The following is a 13,103-nucleotide window of genomic DNA, read 5'->3' as shown; positions in this document are numbered from 1 at the left end:
TTCTCTTCAGGGCTGGCGTCGAACCCGACCCTGGATCAGAGGTATTTCACTGCTGCATCTGCCACAAACGGCTCCACCCGAACTCCACCTCGGTTAGGTGCAATAAATGCAATGGGTGGTGCCATCTTAAGACCTGTTTAGGCCTTAAGACTCATAGGGAGTGGTCCACAAGGTATGTGGCCACGTGTTGCTCCCGCTTTCAGGCGGCTCCTGCCTCAACGACGCTACCGTCCTCAGTGCCGGCATTTCAAACTGACGCCATCAATAATACCTCAACGGTAAGGAGCCTTCATGCGCACCACAATTCCCCCACTGACCCACAACCCTCCTGCTCCTATCCCAGTGCGGGGACAAACCAGCAGCTCTTGGACTTACCGTGAGGCATGTCAACTATTGCATTTACTTGAGAACGATTCGCACTGGGATGATACGCTCAAGGATTCCGTAATGTCTTCATCGCCGCATCAAATTCGTACATAGTTTGCGATTATCATATCGACATGTTTTCCCTCGAATTCAAAAGATTTTTGGGTTAAGTATAGAGATGACATATCTGATTAAGTTTTTGCATCGTATGCGCCGTCAAACTTTGAATCCTACACTACAAATGACTGCAGAAATTTACAATGCGACATTGATCATGATAGAAGATATGTGTTTATTGATGGCAAATAAAGTGTTGTCGTATTTGGGAATGACAGCACCAAATGTTCCACAATTAAATCAACAACGAAAAATTGATAGAAGCTGTGAACAGTGAACTGGTGGAATTTATTTCCTCGATGCTCGCAGAGGAACCGGAAAAATGTTTTTAATTTCATTGCGTTTGGCGAGGATCAGATCGCGAAATGATATTGCTCTAGCGTTGGCTTCATTTGCAATAGCTGCGACTCTGCTAGAAGGCGGGGCGAACTGCACATTCTGCCTTGATATTACCATTGAACATGCAAATCACTCAAACACCAATTTGCAACATCGACAAAAATAGCGCAATGGCCAAGATCCTACAGGTATGCAAATTGATTGTTTGGGATGAATGCACAATGGCCCATAAGAGGTCATTGAAGGCACTGGACAGAACGTTGAAAGATCTTCCTGACAACAAAAATACCTAGCGCAAAACTTCAATAATCATAATTGGCTGGGTGAACGAGCAATATTGGCAGCGAAAAATAAAGCTGGCGGGCATCGCAATGCGACCATTCAGAATTTTCTTCCAGGACAGTTCTTCTTCCTTGGCCGAGTTTAACAAAGCGCGCCAGTCGTTTCTTTCTCGTGCTAACCGGCGCCAATTGGACACACCAAGTGAAGCCAAGTCCTTCTCCATCTGATCTTTCCAACGCAGTGAAGGCCGCCCTCTTCCTCTGCTACCACCAGCTGGTACCGCATCGAATACTTTCAGAGCCGGAGCGTTTGCATCCATTCGGACGACATGACCCAGTCAACGTAGCCATTGGATCTCTATTCGCTGCGTTATGTCTATGTCGTCGTAAAACTCATACAGCTCATCGTTCCATCGTCTGCGATATTCGCCGTTGCCAATGTGCAAAGGTCCAAAAATATTACGCAGAATCTTTCTCTCAAACACTCCAAGCGTCGCTTCATTGGATGTTGTCATCGTCCACGCTTCTACGCCATACGTTAGGACGGGCATGATGAGAGTCTTTTAGAGTGTTAGTTTTGTTCATCGAGAGAGGACTTTACTACTCAATTGCCTACTTAGTCCAAAGTAGCACTTGTTGGCAAGATAAATTCTACTTTGGATTTCAAGGCTGACATTCTTATCGGTGTTAATGCTGGTTCCTAAGTATACGAAGGCCTTTACAACCTCAAAATTATAACTGGCAACAGTGACGTGGGTGCCGATACGCGACTGCGCCGACTGTTTGTTTGAACACAGAAGGTACTTCGTTTTGTCCTCGTTCACCACCAGATCCTTTCGCTTTGCCTCTTGATCCAATTTGGAGAAAGCAAAACTAACAGCGTGGTTGTTAAGACCGATGATGTCGATATCATCGGCTTACGCCAACAATTTTACGCTCTTATAAAAAATTGTGCCTGAGCGATTAAGTTCTGCGGCTCTTATGATCCTCTCCAACATGGTTCCATATGTAAAGTCCACGCAAGTGGAGAAAGTTACTGATCGCCATTCACTTGGGAGTGGCCAGGACGATTCTTCTGCATATGGTTCTAGCAGCTCACAACTCCCGAGATTAGCCCAAGTATTCTCTGGGTAGCTCCCGAACACCCGTTCGGGAGTGAGCTAAAGTGAGAAGGCGAACCAGGATAGCTGGTTGTGCGCTGGGTTTGGAACCCGCCACGGAAGAGAAGGACGATGCGGCCAAAGATTCCTTCTGTTATAAATTATAGTTATATGTATATAACTTATATGTAAGTTGTTATGCAACACTGCTTACACCTTATTACTTAGGTAACACTGGCAAATTATGCAACTCTGTGTACAAATAAAAGGATAAAATAAAGCAGTGCAGTTTTAATAGATGGAAAGCGCGTCGGTCTCACTTATTTTCAATTCGGTCTCACTTATTTTCAATTCGGTCTCACTTATTTCAATTGGCGACGAGGAAAAAACTGTGTATGAGTAATGTCGAACGACAGCGAAGTTTTAAAAAAACTCTTAAGCGAACAGAAAGAGTTCGCGAAAAATTTGCTTGAACAGCAAAATAAGTGGATGAAGGCGCTGCTTGAAAAGCAAGCAGATGGTACAACTTCTACCATAGTGCCTTCATTCCCGAAGTTTGCCAAAGACCAGCAGACATGGGAGTCATATTTAGAACAACTCAACCAGCATTTCAGTGCATACGGTGTCAATTGTGCGGAAAAGAAAAAATCCTTCTTCTTGTCGTGGATTGGTGCAGAAGTCTTTGAACTTCTAAAAAATCTTTTTGGAAGTACTAAATTGCAAGAACAAACATTCAAAGAATTAACGGAAAAGTTAACAGAACATTTCCAGTCAAGGCGACACATCATCGCAGCACGTTACGATTTTTTTAACCGGGACATGAAGCCGCACCAATCTTACAGAGAGTATGTAGCCGAACTTCGTGGTCTTGCAAGAGAGTGTCAGTTCGTGTGCTCCGCAATTAACTGCTCTCACACATACATCGATGAGATGATCCGCGACCAGCTCATCACGCATACACCACACGACGCTGTCCGCTCCGCTTCGCTTCAAAAATTACAACCTACCCTTGCCGACGTCATGCTCATAGCTGAGTCGTTTGAAGCAACAACAAAAACAGTACAAGCAATCAAAGAAGAAGTGTGTGAAAAAGAAATTCCAGTTAACGCTGTGAATGTTCAAAAAACAAACGCAAATTGCATTACCGGGAATTTGTCAAAATTTAAATCTTGCTCGGGTTGTGGCAGTTCTCATTCGCGACAAAGCTGCAAATTCAGAAACGCAATATGTAACAAATGTGGTAAAAAAGGCCATATAGTGCAAGTGTGTATGAGTAAACAAAGCAAAAACTTCCACGAGAACAAAAATAAAAACAAAAAAGCAAATCAACATATTCACAATATCGATACAGTGCCCAGTGTAACAGGAGTTGTAAAAGCAGAAAATAATAAAAACTACATTAATTTGCAAATTTTCGGAAAAATTATAAAATTTCAAATGGATTCAGGTGCTACAATTTCGGTGATGAACTTAAATACATATAAACAAATAAATAGCCCAAAACTTCGCGCAACTAAAAGAATTTTATACGGGTTCGGTGAAAAGCATATTCCAGTGCTGGGTGAACTGTGTGCAACTGTGAAATGTGGTAGCTAACGTTGAGAGTGGTGACAATCTTTTAGGTGTGGATTTGTTCAAACAATTTGGGTTTGAAATAAAGCAAATTTCAAAAATCACCCAGAAAGAAGTGAAACAAGTGGACGCGCTTTGTGAGAAGTATAGTGAGGTGTTTACTCCAGCACTTGGCACAATAAAAAATTTCAAAGCTACCGTGCAGTTAAAAGCAAACGCAACGCCTAAGTTTTTCAAAAGCCGTAAAATGCCATTTTCGCAAATGTCTGCGTTCAAAAAAGAAGCAGAAAGACTTACAAACGCCGGAATTTGGAAACCAATCAGGTTTTCGCAATGGGCATCGCCTATAGTACTTGTACCTAAACCTGATGGGTCAGTACGTATATGCGGTGATTTTAAACAAGCTGTCAACGCGCAAATAGATATAGAGCAATATCCATTGCCTACACGTGAAAGTCTATTTCACGCAATTCGCTACGGTCAAAACTTTTCTAAGATTGATCTTAAGGACGCGTATCTGCAGATGGAGCTAGACGATGATTCAAAAGCAATCATGGTAGTCAACACGCCGTTGGGGCTATATCAGTATCAACGTCTTCCGTATGGAATAGCCAGCGCGCCAGCAATTTTTCAAAGGTATTTCGAGCAACTTATACAAGGCATCGAAGGGTGTGGCAATTATCTTGATGACATCATCATCACAGCGCCAACATTCGATGAGCACATGCAACGCGTCGAAAACATTCTCCAAGTTCTTCAAAGCAACGGTATTAAATGCAAACAGCAAAAGTGTTTGTTTCTCCAGGAAAAGATCGAGTATCTGGGTCGACAAATCAGCGCAGGTGGAATTTTGCCAGACGAATCCGGCCTAGTAGCGGTACGAGATCTTAAGCCACTAAAAAACATCAAGCAGGTCGAAGCATTCATGGGTAAGGTTAACTATTACCATAATTTTATACCAAACTTCTCCCAGATATCTGCCCCTATCAATATGCTACGCCGAAAAAACGTCCCATTTACGTGGGGCCCAAAACAACAACAAGCGTTCACATCACTTAAGCAGCATATTCTTAACGCTACGCAACTTGCGCACTACGACGAGCAATTGCCTCTAGTGCTTGCCACTGATGCTTCATCTTATGGCATTGGTGCAGTGCTTTCGCACACCTATCCTGATGGCAGTGAGCGGCCAATCGCTTTTGCATCAAAGACGCTTGACAAACATCAAGTTCGATACAGCCAAATAGAAAAAGAAGGATTATCTATCATTTTTGGGGTTAAACGGTTTCACTAATATCTTTATGGTAGACCATTCACGTTATTAACTGACCACAAACCGCTGGTTAGCATATTTAACCCAAGCAGCCAATTACCAACAATGACGTCACATCGGTTGCAACGCTGGGCCATAACGCTCATGTCATATAAGTACGATGTCAAATATCGCAAAACTACTGAAAATGGAAATGCTGACGCGCTATCACGACTACCGCTAGGGCCTGATGGAGAATTCGACAAACAAGAAGCCTGTTTAAACGTTAAAACAATTAATACGCCGATAGATCCAGACGTTATTTTAAAGCACGCCGGGAAAGATGCCATTCTACGCCGAGTTACAGCCTTTGTAAAAAATGGGTGGCCAGAAAAGCTACCTCCTCAAGACTCTGATCTTCGTTCATTTTTCAATAGGAAAAATTCTTTGACAATAATTAACAATCTTCTATGTTTTCAAGCGGAACATACCCGTGTAGTTATTCCAGCATCTTTGAAACAACAAGTTCTTCAATTACTTCATGATGGTCACTGGGGTACATCCAGGATGAAACAATTAGCCAGACAACACGTATGCTGGGTGGACATCGACAACGATATTGCCAAGCTCGCTGCAAAGTGCGACATATGCAAAGCTGTAAACCCTGCTCCAGCACGAGAATACGAAGGTTGGCCTGAACCAAACCATCCATGGGAAAGGGTCCACGTCGACTTTGCAGGCCCGTTTTTCGGTTCTATGTGGCTCATTTGTGTGGATGCATTCTCGCAATTTCCATTCATTGCTCAACTGACGACTACAACTACAGCTGATACAATTTCTGCGCTAGCTGCAATTTTCGCTATCGAAGGAATTCCAAACACTCTCGTAAGTGACAACGGTCTACAGCTCACATCAGAGGAGTTTAAGATTTTCTGCGCTCATCTGGGTATTAAGCACTTAACTAGCGCACCGTTCCATCCGGCATCTAACGATCTTGCTGAAAGATTTGTTAGGACGTTCAAATCCGCCGTGAAGAAAAACGTTGACGACGGACTACAGCTAAGAGCAGCTGTAACAAAGTACCTATCGACATATCGTTCCATGCCTAACGCTGAGGGAAAATCGCCTGCCGAAATTCTACATGGCAGACCGGTACGAACTTTGTTAAGCCAGATTTTCGAGACATCGACGGTAAAAACAAAAGATGGAGCACGCAAAAGCAAGTTCTGCATAAACGAACCGATCTTCGCTCGAAACTACGCTAAAGGGGAAAAGTGGTTACAAGGCAACTCGGAAAAATGCTCTACGTCGTGAAGACTTCCTACGGGTACTTGAAACGACATGCAAACCAACTTAAATCCAGGGTTAGCACCAACGTAAGTTCTCAAGAAGAATCAGATTTGGTAACTTGGGTTCCGAAAGCAGACGACTCTACATCGACACCTGACGAACCGAACGGGCAGCCTATGGAAGATAGCTCATCACAAGGTGATCTCCAACTTCGCAGAAGTGCACGTACTCGACAGAATATTAATCGCTATGAAGCGAAAGATTTTCGTAAATAATCGTAAAATGTTGCTTTGTATTATTTTGTATACCAATGAATTTTTGTTTGTATACAGTTATATTAAGTTATTTTTTATGTACTCATTTTCTTTCAGGGTGAAGTAGTGTTATAAATTATAGTTATATGTATATAACTTATATGTAAGTTGTTATGCAACACTGCTTACACCTTATTACTTAGGTAACACTGGCAAATTATGCAACTCTGTGTAGAAATAAAAGGATAAAATAAAGCAGTGCAGTTTTAGATGGAAAGCGCGTCGGTCTCACTTATTTTCAATTCGGTCTCACTTAGCGCTTGGAACGTTCCTATGAGCGCTGCCCCCGCCACAGCATAAAAACCGTACTTGGCGACTTCAACGCCAGGGTGGGCAAGGAGGGAATTTTTGGTCCCACAGTCGGAAAATTCAGCCTGCACAACGAAACATCCGGTAACGGACTGAGGCTGATCGACTTCGCCGGGGCCCGAATCATGGTAGTCTTCAGCACCAGATTCCATCATAAGAAGATTCACCAAGCAACCTGGCTGTTCGAAAACCACGAAACCAGATCGATCATGTTGTGATAGATGGAAGGCTGGCTTCTGGGGTATTAGATGTACGTACGATCTGAGGACCCAACATCGATTCGGATCATTACCTTGTTGCAGCCAAACTGCGCACATACCTCTGTGCAGCGAAAAGCGTACATCTAACTACACAAAGAATGTTAGACATCGAAAAGCTGCAATCACAACAAATAGCCAGAAGACTCGCCACTCGACTCTCACTCCTGCTCTCAGAGAGTACTGCCCAAGAAACCGGCATGCACGAGCAATGGAGCAACATTTCTCGTTCTATACGTACCGCCGCCGAAGAAGAAATCGGATTCCGGCGAGCCCGAAAAAACAATTGGTACGACGAGGAATGTAATGCTGCTAACGAAAGAAAAGACGCTGCCTATAGACCCACATTGCGATCGGGCGCAACGCGAGCCATCTGGGATCGTTACAGAGAGCTAAGAAAGAAAGAGAGACGTATTATCCGACGGAAGAAACGAGAGACCGAAATACGTGAGTGCGAGGAGCTTGAGATGCTGGCCAACAGGAACAACGCCCGAAAATTCTACCAGAAAAGTTCGGCGGCTTACAGTGGGTTTCAAGATCGAGGCGTTTTCCTGTGAGAACAAATACAGCGATCTAGTCACTGACATCCAGAGCATTCTTAAATTATGGAGGGAACACTTCTCGAACCTATTAAACAGTGACAGCTGCGCATGTCTCAGAAAATGTGAAGATCCCGATACCCCAATCGTTGACGACGGAATTGTCGGTTCGCTACCCGATCATGACGAGGTGAGAATAGCAATAACTCGTCTATAGAACAACAAAGCCACGGGCGCCGACGGACTGCCGGCTGGACTATTCAAACATGGCGGTGAGGAGCTGGTAAGGTGCATGCATCAGCTTTTATGCAAAATATGGTCGGATGAAAGTATGCCTGCCGATTGGAATTTAAGTGTGCTCTGCCCAATCTGTGCCAATTACCGCGGGATTATTCTTCTAAATATCGCCTATAAGGTTCTAGCGAGCGTATTGTGCGAAAGGCTGAAGCCCACCGTCAACCAACTGATTGGACCTTATCAGTGTGGCTTCAGACCTAGAAAGTCTACCATCGACCAAATATTCACAATACGCCAAATCTTGGAAAATACACATGAAAGGAGAATCGACATACACCATCTTTTCGTCGACTTCAAAGCTGCATTCGACAGTACGAAAAGGAGTTTCGTGTATGCCGCGATGTCTGAATTTGGTATCCCCGCAAAACTAATACGGCTATGCAAGATGACGTTGCTCAACGCCAGCAGCGCCGTCAGAATTATGAAGGACCTCTGCGAGCCGTTTGATACCAAGCGAGGTTTCAGATAGGATGACTCGCTGTCGTGTGACTTCTTCCAGGACAGTTGGTTTCCTTCAAATCAGTCGACACCGTTGTGAACCAGGATGACGTAGTCAACTGTCCCACGGAACTTTTAAATTCATTGCAATTGATCCCGCGGATACCGATGATTCTAACGGACTTACCATTCGATTTTAAACGCTTACAATTTCCAATACATCTGCCTTTTGCGACGACCATAAATTAATCGTAAAGACATTCGTTAGAAGTTTGCGGAATGAACTTGGAGTTTCCCTCTTTCGCGCATGGACAATTATACGTCGCGTGTCAGAAAACCGTCTTTGTTTATTTACGCACCACAAAACAAAACAAAAAAGATAGCTTGCGAGAAAGCTTTAAATTGATTAAAAGCTGTATCATAGCAGTGTGTATCTCTCAGTATCAAATTTAAACCTTATAAATAGCCAGTATCTCCGGAAAAATCTTTTTTATCATTAAGCAACATGATGTGTCGAAAATAATAATAAAACTTCATGCTTAATTCAAAATGTGCTTTATTTATTAAATACGGATTCGTTTTGTTTGTTTTAAAATTATTTTATACAAAATTTTAGGTCTTTTATTTATCGATTGAGGCAGTACGAAGTCTGTCGGGTCAGCTAGTGTGTATATAACGGGAATGTTTTGGAAAATAAAATGAGAGAAAAATTGTAATTTCGAAACTGAAGCAGCAGACTTCATTATTGGATTGGATACAGGACTCTTCCCGGAACATTAAGGATACAGGACCTTTCCCGCAACAGATTTGTAGACGCATACATGATTCTCAACGCAACGTTATTGGTTCTTCGAGCCGCATATTAGTTGTTGTTATTGTTCTTGTAGCAGTACCTTTGCCCTGTCAGTGTAGCGTGATCGCCGGTCGTCTTTGTGTAGCTCATCTAAGAGTAGGCCCAGGAAACTAGCTGTTTCGATGGGTTGGGTCCAGAGGGTGAGGGTGTTAGATGAGTGGGTTTAATGGGGCATGTAAAAAGGTGGTTAGTGTCGGGGTCGATTCTGGATAAATAGGAGTTTAACCTGCTACAATATCCAGAACGTAATTGGGCCAAGGTTACGCGGGACTCTCGGGGAAGTTGGAGCTCTTCGTCTGCGATTGGGGGTGGTTGGATTCCGATAACGGCATTCGGGGTCGGGAGCTTAAGAAGGTGGTGAGAGTCTCCCGATGAATGTCGTTTATGGCCTGTCTGTACACTGTCCGACGCAGTAACTGTCTGTTTGTTTTGTCTAGGATCTCGTCCGCGTAGTTGAGGAAATGCCTCCTGATGTGCCTGGGAGGTGGCTCAGGTTCGAGCAGGTGTCTGCAGGGTGAGGCCTGCGGTAACTCCCTTGCAGAAACTGCTTACTGAGCGGTTTGTTATGCTCCTTAACAGGCAGCATAAGGGCCTCATTATGTAAATGTTGTATAGGTGACATCAGAAGACATCCTGTCATGGTCCTTAATGCAGTGTTTTGGCAGGTCTGAAGCTTTGTCCAGTTCGAATCACTGGTTCCCAGCGACCAGACAGGCGCAGCATAGTTTAGAACTGGTCAGCCTATTGCTTTAAAAGTTGACAACAACATTTCCTTGTCTTTATTCCAAGTGCTGCCGGCGAGCGACTTGAGAACCTTGTTGCGATTCTGTACTTTAGTTCCAATAGCGGTTTTATGCGCTGAGAAAGAGAGCAAGCTGTCAAAGGTAGCTCCCAATATTTTGGGGTGGTTAACCGTCGGAATTTGTGTATCATCGACTTTCACCTTGAGTTGTAGCTTGACCTCCTTTGACCAGGTGGTGAAAAGGGTCGCCGTGGATTTAGTGGGGGATAGTTGTAAATTCCTCGCAGTGAAGAAGTAAGAAAGGCTGGCGAGGTAGTCGTCACCTTAGAGCACAGGTCATCAATGTCATTGCCCAACGCCATTATCGTGCAGTCGTCGGCGTAGAAGACACCACCCTGCGAAACTCCTTGCTTCATTTTCTTCTGTTTTGATATTTGGTCTCGGGATATAGCACCGACGAATGACCACCACTCAGGTAGTTCGCGGTCCACCTCTTCAGCCCTGGCAGGAGTGTCGACTGTAAAATGTCATCTAGTAGCGTAGCGTGGCTGTGTCGAAAGCCTTTTTTAGATCCAACGCTACTAGGACAGTCCTCTCGCAGGGGCGGTTTTGGTTGAGGCCTGGGTGTTCTCAAGAGTTTTCACTACTGGGCAAAGAAGAGTTAACGAGCGATAAGACTCCCCTTGGTTAACGGGATCCCTAGGCTTCAGTAGTGGGACCACTCTCCCTAATCTTCACTTATCAGGAATGATGAGAGTGACCATAGACAGGTTGAAGAACTTCGTGAGATATTCTACTCCCAATGAACCCAGCTTGTTCAACATCAGCCTGTTTAGTCCGACAGGGCCAATGGCTTTGGATGGTTTCATGAGTTTTATGGCCCTCTGAACCTCGTCGCTGGAGAAAGCAAGTGGCGCACTGTTGTACGTCAGTTTGTGCAGCCGTCTGTTGGCACTACGTTTGGATCTGTCGGCCAGAGGATGCAGAATAAATTGCCGGCTAAAATAGCTCGCGCATCTCTTCGGATCCGACGCAGCACGACCGTTGAAGGTGATATCCACTTTTTCATTGTGCTTCGTCGGGTTCGACACCAGAGGTGAAGTTGCAGGACTTCAAATGCTCTTCCCATTTGTTCCGATTGTGTAGGGTTACCAGTTGCCGTATCTCGGAATTGAAATCTTTATCCGAGGATCCTCGGGATCGGCCTGGCGTAGGCGATCACGCTCCTTCCAGCGGATATGAAGCGAATAGCGGCAGCTGTGATTACCTTGCGGAATGCGCGTTCGCTTGCGCGCACATCGGTGGGAATGGTGGGAGAGCGGCGAAGATGTCTTCAGTAAATTCCGCAAATAGGGTCCAATCAGCTTTGTTGAAGTTGATGTATGACCGGTGATCCGCTGAAACAAAGTCGGCAGGTTTCTCGATCGAGATGATAATGGGCAAGTGGGCTGATGCAAGCAATAGCATAGGTCGCCAGGTTGTGCTATTTATCAGACTTGCGCTAGCAATTGTGATGTCGGGCGAGATGCTGCAATTGCCCACTACCCTGGTGGGGGCGTCGTCCTTTACAGTGCTGAATGTCGAGTCGTCTATCTGCTCTGCCAATTGCTATCCCCTACGATCATTTGGCAGGTTTGAATGCCAAAGATCGTGATGCGCATTAAAGTCACCTACTACCAATCGGTTTTCACCCCTGATGAGTACACCAATATCGTATGTAAATATTATATATTTCGAGCTCGGCATGGCCTGACCGGACAGCTATACCTTGACATTCTAAGATGCTGTCCCTGCGGTCAATGCCTTCTGCAGAATTTTCTTATGCCTATGAGTATTTTGTGTTAATTTATTTTTGTTTAAATTATACGTTCACAAACATAGCGTGTCGGTCAAAATAATAACAGCGCGACATATTGCAAAGTTTTAATTTTTTATAAAAAGATAATTTGTATTACAACGAAAATAATATAAATCAAAGTGTCGAGTTTGTGTTGTTGCGAAATTCAATTAAAGGTAGTTATTTCTGTGTCTTCAAATGAGTAAGTTGATGGCTTCATCATGTTTATTTCATTGCCGCGGAACTGAGGCTTAAGTGGTGGTTAAGTCCTCTTCGGGAATCTAACCTACTACGAATTAAGAGGGAAGCTCCGTATGGAGATTGGTTGGCCACCATCCGCGGAACAGCGCATGTGGGGATCATTCAATCATCTACACAGAGAGTACCGCACTAATCAACTCTCAAGCCAAGGTGTGCTTGGAATTGCGGATGGAGTAGGGAATTATAATATAACATGTGCATCGCTAACGGAGAGTAACTGTGGCCATTTTTTCCATTTGTAATCGAAAGGGTGTACGCGCCAATTATATATTTATATATATATAATCGTAGGCAGAGCAAACGTAAGAACCAGATGATGAGACTCGGATATAGGTCTCAATGACTAGCAAGTAGTTTAAGTGTAAGCCCGGGTGAAACTGAACTGGTGCTATTCATGAAGAAAACCAAATAACAAAGAAAGCTAATATTACGTTTCCACCAAAAGCAAACACCGTGTTTGCAGGAGTTGTGTTTGGGAGAACTGTCAACTGTTTCCACCGAAAGTTTGGGAGAAACTGTGTTTGAACTGTCTTTTGTTGACATTGTGAAATAAGAATTATAAAAATTGATAAAATTATAAAATGGTGCATAAAATTCAATTTGTTATGTTGATTTTATCATTTTATTTTAAAATAATTGATAGTGAGTTGGTCACATATTATTTAAAAAAAGGTTAAGGGAAAATAAAATAATTTTAAGCGTTGCTGCCAATTTAATGCGTTCGCAAAGTGTATGGTCTTTGGTATGGTAAACAGATTTATGATACATTATTTATGTATAATGTACATGTATATTTTAGGAACATTCCAGTACCTTTTGGGAAGTAGACTGCCAGAGTAATGGGGACAAGTTTTTCAAAGATAATTTCCGAATGGAAAGATCCTGCTTTGAAAAATTGTGGAGCAAACTTGAAAAAATAGCCAAAAGAAAAACGAACTA

At 43.5% G+C, this 13,103-nt stretch overlaps 1 protein-coding gene across 1 annotated transcript; it reads left to right on the top strand.

Annotated features, from left to right (window-relative positions):
* Positions 1 to 5,153: 5,153 nt before the first annotated feature.
* LOC129242271 (uncharacterized protein K02A2.6-like) lies at positions 5,154 to 6,341 on the top strand. Its single transcript, XM_054878831.1, has one exon. The coding sequence runs from the start codon at positions 5,154 to 5,156 to the stop codon at positions 6,339 to 6,341; it is 1,188 nt and encodes a 395-aa protein (XP_054734806.1).
* The last annotated feature ends 6,762 nt before the right edge of the window (positions 6,342 to 13,103 follow it).

The sequence above is a fragment of the Anastrepha obliqua genome, chromosome 3, assembly GCF_027943255.1.
Source record: "Anastrepha obliqua isolate idAnaObli1 chromosome 3, idAnaObli1_1.0, whole genome shotgun sequence".
Lineage (NCBI taxonomy): Eukaryota > Metazoa > Arthropoda > Insecta > Diptera > Tephritidae > Anastrepha > Anastrepha obliqua.
The sequence above is the reverse complement of the archived record's forward strand: the minus strand, read 5'-3'. Positions and strand labels throughout refer to the sequence as shown.

Excerpts from the sequence above, each read along its gene's own strand:
- LOC129242271 (XM_054878831.1), top strand. The coding sequence starts at position 5,154 with ATGACGTCACATCGGTTGCAACGCTGGGCCATAACGCTCATGTCATAT.